At 42.1% G+C, this 19418-nt stretch overlaps 1 protein-coding gene across 6 annotated transcripts in view; it reads left to right on the top strand.

Moving 5' to 3' along the window:
- The window catches only part of Kcnj1 (potassium inwardly rectifying channel subfamily J member 1), an 86823-nt gene that overhangs the window by 17305 nt on the left and 50100 nt on the right, over positions 1-19418 (top strand). Inside the window, exons 2-4 of one of the 6 annotated variants that reach the window (XM_078047317.1) lie at positions 235-468; positions 912-943; positions 10142-12227. In XM_078047317.1, the coding sequence (XP_077903443.1) occupies positions 10163-11281 (1119 nt within the window). In that variant the 5' untranslated portion in view covers positions 235-468; positions 912-943; positions 10142-10162 and the 3' untranslated portion in view covers positions 11282-12227. Of the gene's footprint in view, positions 1-234; positions 469-911; positions 944-7540; positions 8086-10141; positions 12228-19418 lie in introns of those variants that run through there. The other 5 variants (XM_021730154.3, XM_078047315.1, XM_078047316.1 and 2 more) reach the window with 5 other exon arrangements.

Raw genomic sequence — 19418 nt, 5'->3', positions numbered from 1 at the left:
GAACTTACATTAGAGTAGTGACCTTCAGGAAGGTCTGGATTGAGACTAAGAGAGTGGTCTAAGAACCCGAGTTAAAATCAAGTCCACCAGAGACAGATCTGACCCTTTGACCCTTTCCTGTGTGGAAGGCCCTATTTCTCCCTGGTGCACACTAATTAAAATTTTACTCAGGATTCTGTAGGGACCTGTCCTCTCTCTCTCTGTACAGTAACCATGTTTGTTGTGTTTTACTAGGGATCTTCCAGACTGGGTCTTCACCTCCATCCTGGGTCCTGACCAAGACATCTTGGCAAGTTCCAAGCCCAACAGCTTAAATCCCAAAGAGGGCAGCTCGTGTTGGCCTTATCAAGGTTCACTCTATACGAAACTTTGAAAATCATCTCCTCTTCAGACAGAGGCAGTGACTTGAATTTCATGTTGACTTCTAAATAAGAAACCCCTTGGACATCCCAGGCTACAAGAAAGCTGGTAAGCATTTGATTGGGTGAAGCCACTGAGGCAAAGCCTGTCTTCCAATCATCTGCCCTAGCCAGGTTTTACAGAGATTGAATCTCACCATTAAGAGAGCAGCATTAAACAGATATTGCCCTCATCATGTCCCCTTTTGAAAAATCAATAACCACTCTGAATCTTCCTTAATTTCAATGAGTATTTCTTTGACAAATATTTATCGAGCTTGTGGTCTCTGCCTAGCATTGGAATAGGTAGGTATCAGTGGAGGACACAGTTGGTATTGGTGCCCCCAGATCAGCTCAAAAGTAAAGGTCATGTTAAGATTATTACTGTTCATGCTGCAAATGAAAAGTACAGCACCATTAAATATCACACGGGAGACATGCAGATTGAAATGGGGGTGGTGGTCAGGAAACTCCTCTCTCTTTGAGAAGCTGACATTTAAATTTCTTTTTCAGAAATAACATTTTCGCTGAAGTCAAGAAGTCAGGTGGGTGTGGGGAGAAGAGAGTGCCTGGTGACCTCAGCAGGGGAAATAACACGGGAGGCAGGGTCAGAGAGGTGGAGTGACTGCCCAGCTTCTTAGTCAGAACCAGGCAGGGCTGGACCTGTGGACATGTGTCTTCTTGCCTCTGTTCCTCTGTCTGTCAAAGCTGGGCCTGCTGCTGCAGCCCGAGAAGGCAAGGGCCTCGGCTCACTGCTACTACCTGGTTCTCCTCACCCAGCAGGGCTGGAGGGCCTCCATCTTCCCACAGTAACCGTTGTCATCAGAATAAACTTTTGGCATCAGAATAAAGATGCCAAAAAACATACCCTGTAGAGATTTATAGATGTCTCTAAGTGGAAGATGCCTTTCCTATAATTTCAGGCTATTGCCTACAGTTTTCTCAAAGGACTACCTGTAGAAGTTTCCATAAGAAGCATAGTGCTTCATGGGATAAGATCTTCAGCAACATCCCCAGTTGCCCCTTAATTCCATCATCAATATTATGACCATTTTGGAACTCTGAGGTCCCTCTAGTGACATCAGGGCCTGTGGTCTTCTCCTCCAATGCACACCGTTGGGTATAATCCAGCGTACCCTGTACCTTCTGCCTGCCCCACCTCTTCTCTCCACCTATTTTGGTGCATTTGAATACTCTTCTTTGTCTCTAGAAACCCATCCCCTCTCCAGTAACCAAGTCCTCCTTGTCCTTCAAGGCACAGTATCTAATAAGAGTTTTATTTCTTGCTAGTTCTTTCCCTCTGATGTGTTCTCTTACATGAAGCAAAGCAATATATGAAAAGCCATCACTTCTGAGGTATAGCAAGCAGGTGCTAAGAAATGTATGCCTTCTTTCCACATTGTTTACCAACTATGTGGAATATGCCATAGGGCCTAAAAGCAAAGACTTCTCCATCAGGTGGATCCAGATTCTTCTAATTTTTGATTTTTTGGCCTTTTGCTTTGTGACCTTGGGCAAGTTGCTTATCTTCTCTGAGCCTCAGTTTCCAGACTCTTAGAATTACTCTGAGATCTGAATATGATACTGCATGTCAGAGATTTCACACCTGTGCCTGGGCAACTCTATTCTTTCAGGGCCCAGAATGTCACTACTAAAGAAGGGCACTATTTGCATTGTGCTCTAGGGGTCGCTGTTCACACAGAATGCAGCTGTGCAACCCCTGGAGCTGGCTACAGGATACTGATACCCGGAGACTTTTCTCAGTCCTGCTCTTTCCAGTCATTCGTTTTGAGTTATGCACCTCCACTTTTTCCTTGTCTTACTGGAAAAAGTAAGTAACTCTGGCACGGTCCACTCACACCCAAGAAAACAAAGTTTCCCCTTGGTAACATGCCATGCTCTATTAAGTTTAAGAATAATTCTTAAAAAATCTTTGGAGGAGCCAAGTGCCTTCAACTGTGCAATTTTCTCTTGTTCCTTAGGGCTCTCTCACTTTTCTGCCACCCTCCTCAGCCCCCATGGTTGTACTACTCTTTAAAACTCTGAAGGAGGCAAAGACAGTGTCCCCTTTCTGTCCTTCTTTGCATAGTTGTGTCATGCTAGCATTTTCGAAAGAAGCAATTATGAAAAACAATAGAAAATGACATTAGAAAGGCACACAGAATAAATGTTCAGCTTCCAAAACATTATTTTCTGACTCTATATAAAATGCACACTGTCACCAAAGATGAGTAAGTCCTCTGGGACACTGTCCCTGGGTCTAGCTTTGCCAGATCTCAGACTGTCTGGACGGATAGAAACATCACAGCTCCCAGTGCTTCCCACTGGGACCCATGAAGAGGTACAGGCTTTTGTAGTGAGAGTTTAATTATCTCAGGCTAAACAAGAACCCTGGTAAACAAGTTAGCTAGATGGAATTTAAAATCTGAACTTAAAGATTCTAATTTCTTTTAATGACTTTTTGTATTTAGCTGGGTTATTTCCTTGATTCATCTCATCTTCATTCTAAGTGTATATAAGCATGTATGACTTCTGGAAACAACCAAAGGGATTGGTTCTTACCACTTGGCTTTTATTATCTCTTAGTCCCACTTCTTATTTTTTTATTTTTATTTTATTTCTTTGGTACCAACCATTGAAGCCAAGGGTGCTTAACCACTGAGCCATATTCCCAGATTTTTTTTTTTTTAATTTTGTTTAGAGACAAGGTCTCAACGAGTTGCTTAGGGCCTTGCTAAGGGCTGGCTTTGAACTTGTCACCCTCCTGCTTCAGCCTCCCAAGCCACTGGGATGACTAGCATGTGCCACTGTGCTGAGCCACTCCTCTTCTTTTGTTATGCGCTTATGACCTTTTGTATTGCCAAGGTCCTACAGTCAGTGATCACCAGAAACACCCTGTATTTGGGCAAATTGGGCTTTTAGCAGCTAGTGAGAACATGTGCCGTGAACATCCTTAGGAGTGATTTAGGTGACTTGGGCAAGGTCTAAGGAAGCAACAGAGTGCTTTGGATTAAGTGCTGTCAGGAACTGGGGGGTAATTCTTTAGATACGTTAATAAATCTCATTATCCAGAAGGAAAGAGAATTGGCACGTTCTGGGTAAAGATGCATGAATCACTCAAACTAGCCAGTACAGGGGGATTTGGGGTTGTTTTGTGGTTTGAACAACAGTCATGTTTTTGTCTGTGTTCTAACAAGATTACAGAAAGGGCTTGTTTTCATCCTGATCCATCATGGTCAGAGTGGTCTTGCCTGATGCTGATGTTTGTGAAGTTGTCTGTCTTCATTATGAGAACAGCAAGATCTTGCCCTGAGCGTCAGCCCAGCTCCCAGATGGCAGGGGCAGCCGTCTTCTCTTCTCTTCTTCTCTGAACACACGAATGGCTACTGATTCAGGTCAAACCCGAGTTAATGCCTATGGCAAAAGAGGAACGGCATCGTCCCTGGGTACCATGCCTCTGTTTAGCTTTGCCAAGGATATTCTCTCCCTCTGTCTCAGTCCTACCTTTCCAAGATAAGGCTTCCACCTGGATTGTAGACAAATCCTGTATTAAAACATGTGTGCAATTCCTAGGTCTTCTGTTCCATACTGGGAAGTGGACCGGCCCAATTCACAGACATATTGTGTGGTCAGAACCTTAGTTGCCCTCTCTTGAAAGCCTTTTTTCCTTTTTGCTCTGGTCTCCCATACAGCCCATTTCACTCTGCGTGATCAACCCAAGGTGGCTGTGGAGTTAGTGACAACTGGTTAAACTTCTGTACTAGTTTAAATTTGTGAACCAGTAATAACAATTGCCATTGTTTATTGCATATTGTAATGTTCCAGGAACTTTGCATTTAAATCACACTGTGACTTTTGCAAGTCTATTATTAGAGCCATTTCACAGGTGAGGAAACTGAGGCTGAGAAAGGATAAGTGGCTTTCTCAGGTCACCTGGCCATTAAATAGCAGAGATAGGGTTCAAGTCCATATCCCTGCTTACCTAACCTGGAGCTCCTTCCACTCTGCCATGCTACCTCTGGTTGTTATCTGTGCTGGGAACAGTCCTGGCCCAGGTCTCCTCTTTTCTCATGATGCCCCATGCATAATATACCAAGTTTTCCAGATCATGCCACTGAGACCAGCTGGCCCTGGAGATATCTACAGGACACAGAGTGCCTACAAGAGCGCCAATACCATCAGACCTTGCTATTCCCTAGCTCTTGTTGCCAGCTCCTCCTCTTTACAAGGAGGGAGGGGATAGGGAAGGCCCACACTGCATTTAGACCCCAGATACACTGACTTCACAGCAGAGAGGTGTCCTGGCACCTACCCCAAGGAAAGGTGGAGGATTCCCCCAGTGTGTTCTCCAATCCAGCGTGGAAGAGGCTAGGAGCCCAGGTACCTCTTTCTATACATAGGAGGCCAGGGAAGATTGTTTCTACCAGCCATGCCAAAGTCTATCTAAAAAGAGCCTCGGTGACCCCAAGTGAATTGCCTGAGAAAGAGAGTAGAGATAACTTCTCTGACATTCCAATCAAAAAGAAAATGCCATCCTCTGTCTACTATAGACTCTGGATGTGATAGGGACAGTCCAGGGAGCTGGATGACTTGATGCTCCTTGATGCTCCGAATATTTGCAAATCTAGCTGGGTGACTGTGATCCAAAAGTTCGAGATGGTTTTCATAGAAAACTGGAAGTCTTCTACTGTTGAAGAGGACAAGCTCTACACTCAGCCATTGGGTCCTCTTTTTGGTGGCTGCCTTAACACCCTGGTGTCAGTGCTTTCAGCAAACCTGCTGTGTTGCAATTAGTAAACTACTTTTCTGGGAGCAACGTGAGAGCAGGAATTCTTATTACCTTCTTCATCTCCAAGCACAGCACCTGGTACATAGTAGACGTTCAATAAATACTGGTTAAGAAGGCAGAGATTGTACCCAGTAATCCCATTGAATGCATTGCTATGGAAGGTCCTCAGAAAATATTTGTTGATTCAATTGACTCTTGGCCTGAAACAAAGTAGTAAAATTTCACAGAAACTTGAATTACTTTTGCACCATGGTTGCCAAGGGACTACACAAAATCATTTGACATCTGCTTTCAGGCCACATAGCTCATATTTCCTACCTCTAACATAAAATTTTGACCCTCAGAAATGTCCTGAAGTTAACTAAGGTTGTGTATGAGCTGTGAGAGGTTTAGCTAAAAGGCAGACATAGTCCTTTTTTTTTTCATTTTTATAGAAAAATAATAGCCTTTGTAATTCTAAGTCAGAGGTAATAAAAGTAGCGCCTGGGTTTCCCACCCCCTCTCTGATACAGTGGCTGCTAAGCATGCTGGGAGTGGAAAGGTAGCAGTGTAAGAAGTGCTATAAGAAATCCCCAATTCACAAGGGCTTGTTCCCAGGGAGATGCCTGCAAAACAGCAACAGCAACAAGAGCCAGCCCTAGGTTCTTCACATTTTAGCCATGAGCATCAACTATTGGTACCTCACTTAAAATAAAGAGGGTTTGGTTGAAGTGAATGTTGCCTGCAAGTGAAGCATGTATTTTTACGAAGCATGTGTTTTTATGGAGACAAGGAGATTCAGGAGAAAGATATGTTAGTTTTCAAGAATTTGAAAGGTCTGAAACAGGATGCTTCAGGCTTATTTAGAATTTTGAAGTGTCCCTAGAGCACAGCTAGATGGGTGTTCCTTACACCAGTGTCTCCTGTACATCTGCAACAAAAATATAACAAATGGCTCTGGAGCGCTGAGTGACTAGACCCTTACCAGCCCAATGTCTCACAACGCCCCTGGCACTCTAATGGCATGTTTTCCTGGAACTTCTTTCAGCTTCTTTGTGCTTGTTTTCTCCTGTCACTCCTGCCTGGGTCAGATACACAGTTAAATTCAGAGTGACTACTGCCACGCATGGGAATGCCTCTCCTAGAATATCTGTATTAGAGAGGGAGCCCTTTGGCTTCCAAGCAATCTGAGTGACAGCAAACTCCTCATTTTGTACATTGATTAATGTATTCATCAGCGTTCAATAGATATTTATGGAGTTGTGCTATGTGTGACTTCTGACACATCTTTAGGCCTTGGTCTTGGTGTCATTGCTCTGCCTCTCAAAACTGGTGGTCTTCGGAGTGCTCCCACTATTACATATCATGGCGACATCACTCTGCATTTGCGTGTTTATGGGCTTATCTGCATTCCCACCCCCTACTCACCAGGGAGCTGTGTAAAGACAAGGATTGTGTCTGGTCGACTGCCTTTGTAATGACTAGCACAATGGCTGGCACACATAGTCACATCAAAATATCATTATTGAACAACAATGGATAAATGTATGCATACATAAGTACAGTCAGTTTGCTGCCAGTTGAAATGTTTTCTCAGAGGCCGGATTTGCAGTTAAGAGGGATCTTGTAGAGAAGTTATGCCTTTTGGTATTATACAAACCACATTGCGTTGTGATTGCTGATGCACTAAGCTCACTTCCCCATTTGTGAGTTCCTTGAGAACAGGAAGAGTTCTGTCATTGAAACCCTACAGAATAAGCACACAATCAATGTTTGAGAAGTGTACATAAAGTCTGTTTTCTGAGCATGAACTATTTACACAACAAGAATGCTGGAGCATTAGAGAAAATGCAGGAATAGTGTAATCCACTTGTTTTTGTAGGCTACCAAGAATACCTTGATAAATATTAGCTAATGTGCAACCCTTTGCTTGCTATTTAGATTTACTGATTTCAATAGAAAGGAACCTAAAAACTGGCATGTCATATAATCCAGATACCCTCGTAGTTCATAAAATACACATTGGCTCGGTCTGTGGTTGGATTAAATGCCATTGTTTAGGCAGAGTAGGATATGTGCAATAATAGGTCTGCTGAGTGAATGACGGGTTTGGTTAGTGGATGAATTTATCCTGTGTCCTTGCATTTAGTACAATTCTTTTCACTCTTTGAACAAATAAACCAACAGCATTGCTAATCCAGTACATATAAAAAGCACCTTTGGTAAATGCCAGTTTTTCCGAATAAACCCAACAATAAAGATTACTTTTAAATCTCAGTTTCTTACATAACAGTGGCTCTTGTATAGAGAGATTAACACGGTATCTTGTTTCTTCCTGGTGTGATCTTACTTTCATCTTGTGAATATGTCCCTGTTTATGTCTGTATATTCACTTGTATCTTTTTGAATTCTTGGAAAAATTCAGTATCTCAGCACGTTTCAGAGACTAAATAGGCTAGAAGAATGATGACAGTTAATTGTTTTGGGCCAGAATTTACTTGGCACGACTTGGGAAAACGGCAGGAGAGCAATGGAGCATGGCAAAGGAGAGGTGGGCAGTCCACGCCTGCTGCCCAGGGACCTTAACTGGTGGTTTGTCATGTCTTAGCATGACGGTATTTCAAACCATGTGAGTTTGAAAAAATATATATACCCAGCTCAGGGCTTGGTCTGTGAACAATCACCTGCCTTGATTTAAAGCACACAACTCTACTATTGAACCAAATGTTTTGAAGCTAATTAGCCTCAGACTCCGGGCTAAAACCTAAGATAAATTAGGCTGGGTCTAAAAGAAGTCAACTTGCACAGAGACCAGTTCCCAACACCACCACTTCCTTGCCTGGAGCAGCCATGGATGCTTCGGGTCGGAATTTGTTTAGCATGCTGGTAAGTGCAGATCGTCTGGGGAAAGCTTTACAGGTTGGTCGCTTTTGTTTCACTTCTTTATAAGTCCAGGCAAATGATGTTTTATTATTAATAGAGTCATGGAAACCCAAACTTATGAAAGAGGTGAATCAGAAGGTACTTTACTTTACAGAAATATTCTTAACCCTTGAAAGTGAAATGAATCTCATGGAAGTTGATGGAGAAGGGTGTGGGGGGAAGAAAAACTCAGAAGCTAGTGTTTTAGGGGTCAGCTCTGAAGTGATAAGGAATGACAAAGAGAATGTGGATTCCATTGACAAATGTTACTTTTAGAATTATTTAAGGTGAGATCTGCTCTATAAAGAGCTTTGTAAACAGAATGAGCTTCCATGCACCTGGGAGAGGGAGTCAGTCCCCAGAGGGGGCAGGTCAGGTTAAAAGATGCCTGTGCAAAGCAAGGAGAGTGACCAGCTAAGTGCCTCACCTGGGACCATCCCCTAATCCTCTTTGGGGACTTGAGGTCAGGAAGGGTTGGGCCGGGGGCCCTCTGAATGTGTGAAGGTTTGTTTGCTTTCTTGGTAGCCCTTTCTTGTTTATATCTTTAGAACCTGTCCTTTACATTTCAAATCACACTGTGGTTTTCTTTTTACTACTCCTACTTGGTGTTGGCTTCTTGTGTATTTACCTGAGCTAGGGCCATGAATAAGACACTGTGGAATATCACTTTTGTTGAAAAGGTATCATTAAGTCGGTTTCGCTTCCTAGTTTTATGAATAAATACACTTTTGAAGGGGGATTTTGAGATCTATTTTAAAAACATATTTGCATTTATTGAAAAATACCATGAAGACATTGCTAACCACAGTAGGCACACCTTGATTTTCTTTGGTGTAGGGGAAGAGGTAGTCTATTGCTTGTGACCTCTGATTTTCACCATTGTTGACTGTTTGGGGACAAGTTCCTTCACCATTTTACTGCAAAATGGAAGTCACATAAACATGTTATCAAAAAGAAACCATTGGAGCAGATAGTATTTTGGAAAGCTTAATGCATTCACTAAATTATTCCATTTACTTTGATGGAATAAATAACAAGTGCTCATAGACTGTGGTAGCAGCTGAGCTCTAGGAATGAATTAAACATGGGTTCTACCTTTATGGAGTATTATTTAAATCAGTGTTCACTGGTTCTGCAAATCTGCGACAGGGAAGGAAATGTGAGATATTGATAGCTGCCCTCCTATTATTCCTTCTGGATGTCTTGGTAAACCATGGAGAGAGAGAGAAGGAACAGGATTGAGATCATCTGGTGGGCTCTGAGCTCTATTCTAAATTGTACTGATCATTCAAAAAAAATTTGACCCACACTGTACTTGGCTTAAAGAATTTTAAGGTAATATAAGCTCAGTATAGAAAATTTTATAACTGAGACACACTGTGGTACACGTTTCCTCATGACCTTGTCCTATCCTGCCACTGGTTAGCTATATGACTTTGGATAAGTCATTTAAATGTTCTGAATCTCAGTTTCCTCATTTATTTGACAAATGAGAGAGCAGAATTGGATCAGGATTTCTCTTGATGTATGAGTCCCAGGACAAGTAGTGTTCAAGACAATGCAGGCAGCATATTGATGAGCATTTCTTTTTTTCTTTGTGTATCACAAAAATATAAATACTGCTTCAAGCTTATAACTTCATAGAAATTATAGCTTAGCAGAAGGCTAAATTAAAGAAAAGAGGGAGGTAATATGAAGAATTATACCAAATAACTAAAAGTACAGGTCATAATTGGTCATTACAACCAATCATGACCAAACATTTTTAAAGTGTGTGACTTACTGAGGTCCAGAAATACTTAAACATAGGATCCCTTCCTTTCTATTGGCCCATAATTAATTTTATATTTAAGTAATATGGTCTCCCTATGAAAATTTTCTAGTGGAAACAGTATTGCAGTATCCAGAATAAACTTGTATCCAGCTTGCTCAAATGATCAGTAAACCAGACCTTTCGGAATGACCTTTTCATGCACTTGTCTTTATGTGAGTCAGTCAGTCACTGCTGCTTCAGACGTAATCTTATTTTTGTTTCCCTCTGTTGTGTTTTCAGATCAAATTTTTGACAGAGAGGATGTTCAAACATCTTCGGAAATGGTTTGTCACTCATTTTTTTGCACATTCTCGGCAGAGGTCAAGGCTAGTTTCCAAGGATGGAAGGTGCAACATAGAGTTTGGCAATGTGGATGTGCAGTCGAGGTTTATATTCTTTGTGGACATCTGGACAACTGTGCTTGACCTCAAGTGGAGATACAAAATGACTGTTTTCATCACAGCCTTCTTGGGGAGTTGGTTCCTCTTTGGTCTCCTGTGGTATGTGGTAGCTTACGTTCACAAAGACCTCCCAGAGTTCCATCCTTCTGACAATCACACCCCCTGTGTGGAGAACATTAATGGCATGACCTCAGCTTTTCTGTTTTCTCTGGAAACTCAAGTGACCATTGGATATGGATTCAGGTGTGTGACAGAACAATGTGCCACTGCCATTTTTCTGCTTATCTTCCAATCTATTCTTGGAGTTATCATCAACTCTTTCATGTGTGGTGCCATCTTAGCCAAGATCTCCAGACCCAAAAAGCGTGCCAAGACCATTACCTTCAGCAAGAATGCAGTGATCAGCAAGCGAGGTGGGAAGCTTTGCCTCTTAATCCGAGTGGCTAATCTTAGAAAGAGCCTCCTTATTGGAAGTCACATATATGGCAAGCTTCTGAAGACCACAGTCACTCCTGAAGGGGAGACCATTATTTTGGATCAGATCAATATCAACTTTGTAGTCGATGCTGGCAATGAAAATTTATTCTTCATCTCCCCATTGACAATTTACCACGTCATTGATCACAACAGCCCTTTCTTCCACATGGCAGCAGAAACTCTTCCCCAGCAGGATTTTGAATTAGTGGTATTTTTAGATGGTACAGTGGAATCAACCAGTGCCACCTGCCAAGTCCGGACATCCTATGTCCCAGAGGAGGTGCTCTGGGGCTACCGTTTTGTTCCCATAGTATCCAAGACCAAGGAAGGGAAATACCGAGTGGACTTCCATAACTTTAGCAAGACGGTGGAAGTGGAGACCCCTCACTGTGCCATGTGCCTTTACAATGAGAGAGATGCTAGAACCAGGATGAAGAAAGGCTATGACAACCCCAACTTCATATTGTCAGAAGTCGATGAGACAGATGACACCAAAATGTAGCAGTGGCTTTTTAATGGGAGTAAAGCAAAGTCTTCTAGATATCTAGTGACTATAAGTATTACAAAGTAATCAACAGTTTAGGGGTATGAAAGACCCTTCAAAGTCTACCAGCACAAGGACCCTTGAGCCTCATAACTGTGATCCTACAAATCACAAAGCTCTACAAGGTTATTGTATTAGCACACATGGTGCATTTATATTAATCTGGCATATGGAAGCCAGATAGGAGCTCATTTGGAATCTTGAATATGATTATTTGAGGTTATACAATGTTGATGGGAACAGGCTAAATCATCAAAAGTCTTAAGGACAGATCAAAAGAGATACTTTTTAAAGTTTCTTTGAAGAAGTTAGGAGCTTTAGATAGGATCAGGGAGCAACTATATTTTCATTTTGATTTTACTAAGAAGAAAAATGTCACTTTCATTTTAACATGGACTTTTGTCACTGGAAGAAATTGTCTTTGGAGTCTGGGGGAGATGAAATAACCAATCAATGACAATAAGAAGAGACTGCTACACAATGAATGATTTGAGGCTCTAACCTTCTTGAACTCTGGTTGTTGGAGATTTTATCTGAATCTTGGTCACACTTATTTCAGGAGAGGCGAGGAAGGCACAGTCCAAGGACTCTGCAGGGCCCAAACTTGCATTGCCTTATGGCCTATCCAGATGCTGAGGCCCCCACCGAACTTTGGCCCAAATGATATCATGCAGTACATTTAGACAGAGGCTAAATCTATACTCAAGAATCTCAGTGAACATTTTCTTGCTAAACAGAATGTTTGACATTGACCTTTAGGGAAAGGTTTTAATATGAATGTCTTGTTCAGTTTTCCACATGCATTATTTTGAATGTATCCTGGAAAAAAATGGAACTTGAAGCTGCTTAGGAATCAAAATGTTTTCAGTGCATTGATTAAATATTAAATTTCTGAAACTGCTCATGCACTGTCCAAAAGTGTCCATTAATATGTATTAACTACGATGGGAAAACTGGCGATAATACTCTTGCCAGGGATGGACTTTCTCCTGGAAGGGGTGGGACTGGAAGGAGGAAGGCAAATAGTATACATTTGTTGTCTTGACTCCCCAGGAGTAAATGAGTTTGGCTGTAGACACACCCCTTCCGGTACAGCTCCATCAAATCTCTCCAGTGTGAGTCTTGGCACATATAGGGGCAGCTGCCAGCAGTTGTCAGTAGCGACGGCTTTATTTTTCCAGGCCTGGGGTTGAGATTGTACAAATCTATAGACACACACTTTAGTCCTTCTGACCCAGACCAGAGGGAATTCTGATGGCCTTGGGTTGTGCACCTTCTCTGTGGCCATGGCCATGGACACAACTGGCTCACAGGAGATAACTCTGTGCCTGTGAATACTTTAATATCATAATTTAATTTGCTGAGAAAGATAACAGAAATCAGATATCCCAAACTTGAAGAAGCTGCAATTCTCTGCTGGCCCATTGACATGAGGTTTTGTGACTCTGTGGCTCTTTGGCTCTTTATAGAATGGAAGGGTAATGTATTGATTCAGTCATTCACAACAGAACATGTTCCTCTGGTCTGTCCTGCTGGTTGGTAACATGCTTGGGGACAGCTGGAAGTGAATGCTCAGAAGCAATCCATTCCCTTTGGTTGTTAAGAGAGCTTAAAGAATCCAACAGGAATCTTTGTGATTGGCTTTTGTTTCTGGGTTTGTCTACTTCCCCAAATTACTTTTTTAGGATTAAGACACCCTGCAATTGGAGACCTCTTTTTGATACAAATTTTCATTGAACATCTAACAACCATTAAAATACATCCAATAAAACCCTTAGGAAATGGGATGTGGACACATAACTTTACATAGTTCTAGGGGAAGTTGGAACCCCCCAAAAGCATAGGAAACTGTGGTAAGCTGAGGCAGAAGAATCACAAGTTTGAGGCCAGCCTCAACAATTTAGCAGGACTCTTAGCAAGGAGAGAGAGAGGGAGAGGGGAGGGAGAGGGAGAGGAGAGAAGAGGAAGAAGAAGAAGAGGAGGAGGAGGAGGAGGAGGAAAGAGAAGGAAGAAGAAAGAGGAGGAGGAGGAAAGAGAAAAGGAGGAAAGAGGAGGAGGAGGGTGGTGGGGGAGGAGGACAGGAGAGGAGAGGGAAAGAAAGAGAAGAGAAAATAAACCAATTGGGCATTTGGAGAGGGAGTTAAGAAGAACATGTGTGTGGGGCGGGGAGGGGTGGCTCAGTGAATAAAGAAAATAAATGGGAAGCAGATATCACCAGAAAACCAAATTCTTACAAGTTAATGCCTCTGCTAAAGGTAGCAGTTTTATTCCAACGTAGTGACATTTTTCCCAGTAGAACCTGACCACATCAATATTCCTATTGTTACAGGTGTGCCATATTATTATATTTGCTGACTTCTCCATTTCAAAAGCAATTCTATATTCATTTACATTAAGAAAGGGTACATTCTACAATATATTATTATATTGAAAGTTTTCCTTGGTACGATTCCCCTTGAATTGCCTAATTTATCTCTGTTGCTTTGGGGATTTTTGACTTAAGAGACACCTAATCCAGTTTAACCTTCCTGGTCTTAAGTTGGCTCAAGGACCAATATTTAGAGTGACGATCTGAGAGACTGCTGCTAATAAGAGAAAAAAAGAGAAGATCCTAAGTGGTCAGTCAAATCAAGAAGTGATATGATGACTGTGTTTCCATCACTAAAAGGTGTGACACAAGACCTTAAGTAAAGCTTCCCAAGTAGACGGTAGGGACAATTGAGGAGGCATCTTCCTTGGAGAGTTTTCATAAAACCAGAGATAGGTCTCCAACAGGATGCTGCAGTGAATTGCATGGAGAATCTTTCCTCCTCTAGGAACAGTAGGGAAGCCTCTGATGGAAAAAAAATGCAAATGAACGCTTGGTCCCGCCCCTGGGCCGTTGCTGTCTGCCATTACAGGAAGTGTGTGTCAATCAAAGCTTGACAGGGGAGATAGAACATTTTATTTTGGAAGCCAGAAGTTTGAGAACAATGACTGGAATTTCCTCTTTCTGTCTAGCAAGGGCTGTTTGTCATTGGGGAGATAAAAGTCCAGGGGTAGGGAATAAAGGTTATCGGGAACTGCGCAACACAGAGGCATGTTGGGGGGCATGGTGGGAGGAGGGGTTATGGAGGAAATCTATTTCAATGCCTGTCATTAAGTTTCCATTAAAAGAACATTCAGTTAGGAATTCAAAAATAATTTAATCTCCCTAGCCAGATGCACCCAGCTGGGCTCCTTGGAGCTGAGCCCTGTAGAGAGGGAGATCTGCACACCCGCTGAAGGGGCTGGGAGCTGGTGTGCATTTCCATCCAGCGCATCCCTGACTGCTTTGAATGTTCTAGAAGACACAAGGATCATTCAGGCGAGTGGACTTGTGCCATGGTACGAGAAAAATTTAGTATAAGGGTATTTGGCAAGCTTTTACTATGTCTGAGGCTCTCTTTTAAGCATGTTATGTACACTAACTCATTTAATTTTCACAACAATCCTACAAGGTCATTAGTAGTATTAGACCTATTTTTCACATGAGTCAGATGAAATGAGGAACTTGTCTAGAGTCAAGGGCTGGGACTCAAATCCATGTTGGTCTGTCTTCAAAGCCCAAATGTTTAAAATCACTTGTCTATGCCTTAAAATGAATTGCCCTCTGAGAAGACTCACTGACGCCATCAGATATTTACTAGAAACCCACTGTTGGTGCATGATCTTACCCTTTAGCTTAAGCACAGGTTAGATCATTGCTTAGCACAGGTTAGATCCCCTGTTCAGGGCTTAATAAGCACCAATGGAATTACATGTTCTAGGAGAAGGTGGTGTTTTTCCAGGGATTTTAGGTAACCTGTCCAGTGTGTCTCCAGAAGTATCATGGGCATCCTGAAGATTTGCCTATCCTGTTGGTACAAACTATCCTCTCAATACTGTACACACACACACACACACACACACATATGTATATATATAGTACAATATTCTCTATATATTATATACACTATATATATGTCAGTAGCATATATATATATATACATACACACACACACTATATGTACCAGTTATATATAATTTACACACATATATTTACAGACATTTTTATACATATATATATATATATACATACACACACACACACATATCACTATTTCACTCTCTAAGGTGGAGACAGTTATTATTCCTATTCTGATAAATGGAGAAACGGAGCCTCAACTATCCTTGGAGAACAGGGTCTGGGTTTTCTATTCAATTCTATATTCCTAGCACCAGCACACTTAGTGACAAAGTCAACAAACATTTTTGAATAAATAATTTTCGAGAACGTACATGGATAATTATAGAATTGAACCTAGATCTGTCCAAAGACCTTTTGATCAAGCTACAACATTTTCTAGCTGAGGGGCTTTGATAGGGGTCTTAACTTCATTGAATCTCAGTTTCCTTTTTTATAAAATGGAATTTTAAAATATAGTTGAGGAAAATGAGTAAAATGATAGATGTACCTGTTCTTGGTAGAAAATAAAGGGCAAATGAAGAGGCCACACAGGGCAGGAGCCACAGTGTTGAACCCCAGGGGGATGCAGGGAAGGCACTGGCCCACAGGGCAGACCCATGGGGCAGGGCTCTACCAGAGGTCAGAGGAGGCCTGAGGAACAGGTGAGAGCACCCAGAGGCCCATCTGAGATGGGATGGGGCAAGAACTGGGGGCACTGGAGTAAGATCATGGTCCTTGGACTTCATTTAAACCAACAGATGTTGGTATAGAGCTCCCTGTGAGTCACACACCGTGGATACCACGATGAGGGAGTAGGGATCGTGCTCACTGGAAGGAAGGATCCTGGGCCTTAACCAGCCTGGAGGACCAGAGCTAAATTGCAGGATTGTTGATTGTGGAGAAAGTCACTCCTTTGCCTTATGTAATATGCTTATAGTTTAAAAAATTATATGGGCCCTACTGCTAACAATAAATCTATTATTAGTTATAGTTTTAAAATTATTTAAGCTTTAAAACAGTTTATCCTGCTAGTGACTTCAAAACTGTTTTGAAGTCCCTCGTAGTTATTCTCTCAGTGTCAGTATGTAGCAGCTTGACACGGATTCAGGTTCATTTGCTTTAGTTTCTTTCTAATTGCTGGATTGCTTATTGTTTTCCTTTTGTGATTTAACTATTTTCTTATAAAATTATGAAAAAACTCTCCAGGATTTCAAAGTGATAGAAGAGAGTTTAGAAATCTCACTTCTGTTCTGCCCTATGCTCATTTCTCTTCTCCTAATGTAAAGCTAATCATTCTTACTAGATGTAGCCTACTACTGTTCATTTTTTAAAGTTTTAATTTGTAATTGATAAATAATAATTGTATATATTTGCAGGGTACAATGTAATGTTGTGATACATGTATGTACTGAGGAATTATCTAATTAGTCTAAATTGCATGTCCATCACCTCCAATATTAATAATTTTTTGGTGGTGAGAACACTTAAAATTCTCTTTTAGCTATTTAAACAACACATAATTCCTTGCTGTAGTCACTGTATGGTGCAATAGATCTTGAGGTGGTCTTTTTTTGAAAAAAATATAAGCAATACATATGAATTTACATTTCATTCTGCACAATGGGAAAGGTCCAGAAGCACTGTCTTGCCTTTTTATTTTTTTTTTTCACTTAACCCTCTAATCTGCAGATCATCGTATGAGGATAGTTGCTGAGAACATCTACTTCGGTGGGATCCATCCCCCCCTTTTTCCTTCATTGTTGCTTTCATAGTAACTGCTAGAATCTTACTCTGGAGGCCTGGACCTACTTGCTTGATCTTGAGAGATCGTGGACATGCCTTGCATTCATTACAGCCTGCTCCCTTTGTGGGGTCCCTGCAGTGTCCACTCTCCCTGCCCAGCCCAGTAACGAGCAGGCCCTTGGGGCCAGAGTTCGCACAGCAAGTCAATCTTCCTGGGACTAACAGCTCTTCAAGAATCAAAACTTCCAGAATTCTGGTTGGTTAGAAAGTCAGAACAGGTGTCCTCAAGATAGACATCCCCACTCCAGTACATAGTCTAGGGGGGCTACAGTGAAGGTGAGTCAATTACCAGGGAATTCTGAATAAACACCTTTTGATTAGGGTCTACGAACGCTTGGGGATTTGGGGGTCATGAGGCCTCCCATTGTATATAAAATTTCATGCATAAGTACATTAAAATTAATAAAATTAGTGAATAAATGCTAAAAATGAAATTTGAAAACATTGCTGAGTGAGGCAGAGGTAAGGAAAGGTGTCTGAAGGAGGTGGCACCTGATCTGAGCTTTCAGAATGGATAAGATTTGAAATAGGGAAAGGTAAGGGTAGCGGGGTGAATAACCAGGTGGCCAGATGTCCCAGACTAACAGAACCACAGGGTATAAATATGCATGGAGTTCTGAGAAATGATGTGCAGATTGGTGTGACCACATCATGGGAGGGAATTAGAGTCAGTGGAGCTCTAGAGGGAATTATAGGATGGGTCAACAGACATTTGGGGTCAGGCAGATATGAGTTTGAGTCATGGCTCAGTCAGTCAACCACTGGAGTCCTTGAGGGAGTGATAACATGATTATATGTGTATATTAGGAGTACAACTCTGGCATGAGGGAAAGTTTGGAGACAGAATCTAATTTTCTAGGGAGTTAGGGAAATGCTATTCCCATTTTCAGGAAGGGAAACTGAGGCTCAGAGACCATATGAGTTGCCCAGCTCACAAAACTATGTGAGGGAAGCAGGAGCGGTACCCCAGGGCTTCTGTCTTCCAGTTAGTGCAGTGCTCCTTTCTGCACCTCTCCCTTTCTTGGGGATACCCACAGACTTTGCACCTGGGGTCATTGATCCTGAAGGAAAGCTCACCTGAGTAGCAGGGACCAGGAGAGCAGGTGAGTCCATAACACAGAGAAGGTACCATGTCTTTGAGCTGTTTCCTTGGAGGATTCAGGCCACCTGCATCCACCTTTGCACATGGCATCCAAGGAGCCTGAGAACCCTCACTGCAAGTCAGAGGCTTGTCTCCATGGTCACAATGGTGCCTTCTGAACTGCAAGTAGAGCTCAGAGACCACAGTCATCCCCGTGGCTCAGTTTCTACATCACTGGTATGGCCAGGTGCAACTTGAACCTATGGTGACCTCGGAGGAAAATTCCTAATGAAAACATGAAGGGTAAAAAAATGCAGGCAAGAAAGGAACAGAGATGAAGGCACAGTGTGATGGTCAGGGGCTCTGAAGACAAGAGGACTTAGTGCAGACCCCAGCTTTCCCATTTACTGACCACATTATCTCGAACAAGTTCTTAGCCTTTCTAAACATTTTATCCCCACTGTGATAACAATAATACCTACTTCAAAGGGTTACTGTAAGCATGATAGTGTGAAATAACAAGAAAAGCACTTAGAGGAAGGAGAGGAAAGGGAACCTCCCCAGGGTCAGTCATAAGCTTATATCATTGTGCTTCATATAGGCTCCCAATAAGCAGTTTGAGTGACAATGTTGAGGTGAGAATTTCAGGGATGACAGGCAAAGACAGGCATTGAGGTGTGTCCCTCAGTGTGCTCTTGCTACCCCTGCCCTAAAACTCACCATTTCTCACTCTTAGATTTCTCCCTAACTTTTATTCCAAGCCTTAATCATAACCAGAGACAAAATAGCTCACCTTCCTCCCATTGCTGCTTCAGTTTCTGCTGTGGATGTGCAGAATCCTAGAGGCTTCGCAGTGAAGGAGACTTGGGCAAACCCTGATCCTATCCCATTGTTTCACAAGTGGAGGAACCAAGGGCCTTATCAGGTGGCAAAAGTGTTGACTGCTAGTCCTACCTGTGCTTCTGGCATTGACATTCCCCTGAGTGCTGGGAAGCAAGGACAGGTAGAGTGGGTTATTGAACTAACTGGAGGGAAAGGGAAAAGAAGGGGAGCCTACCTCTGGTCAATCATAAGCAAATCTGCACTTTGTTGGTGAGGTGCACCTTTGACCAGCAGGTGGTGCTACATACCTCCAGATCCTTAAAGTGAAACTCATCTGGTTGAAAAATTGACTGCCTGCAAGGATTAAGTGGAGTGGAGAGATGGGTGGCCCTTACCCAGAAAGCTTTTCAGTGGCCATTGTA

This window comes from Ictidomys tridecemlineatus, chromosome 4, assembly GCF_052094955.1.
Source record: "Ictidomys tridecemlineatus isolate mIctTri1 chromosome 4, mIctTri1.hap1, whole genome shotgun sequence".
Taxonomy (NCBI): domain Eukaryota; kingdom Metazoa; phylum Chordata; class Mammalia; order Rodentia; family Sciuridae; genus Ictidomys; species Ictidomys tridecemlineatus.
The sequence above is the reverse complement of the archived record's forward strand: the minus strand, read 5'-3'. Positions and strand labels throughout refer to the sequence as shown.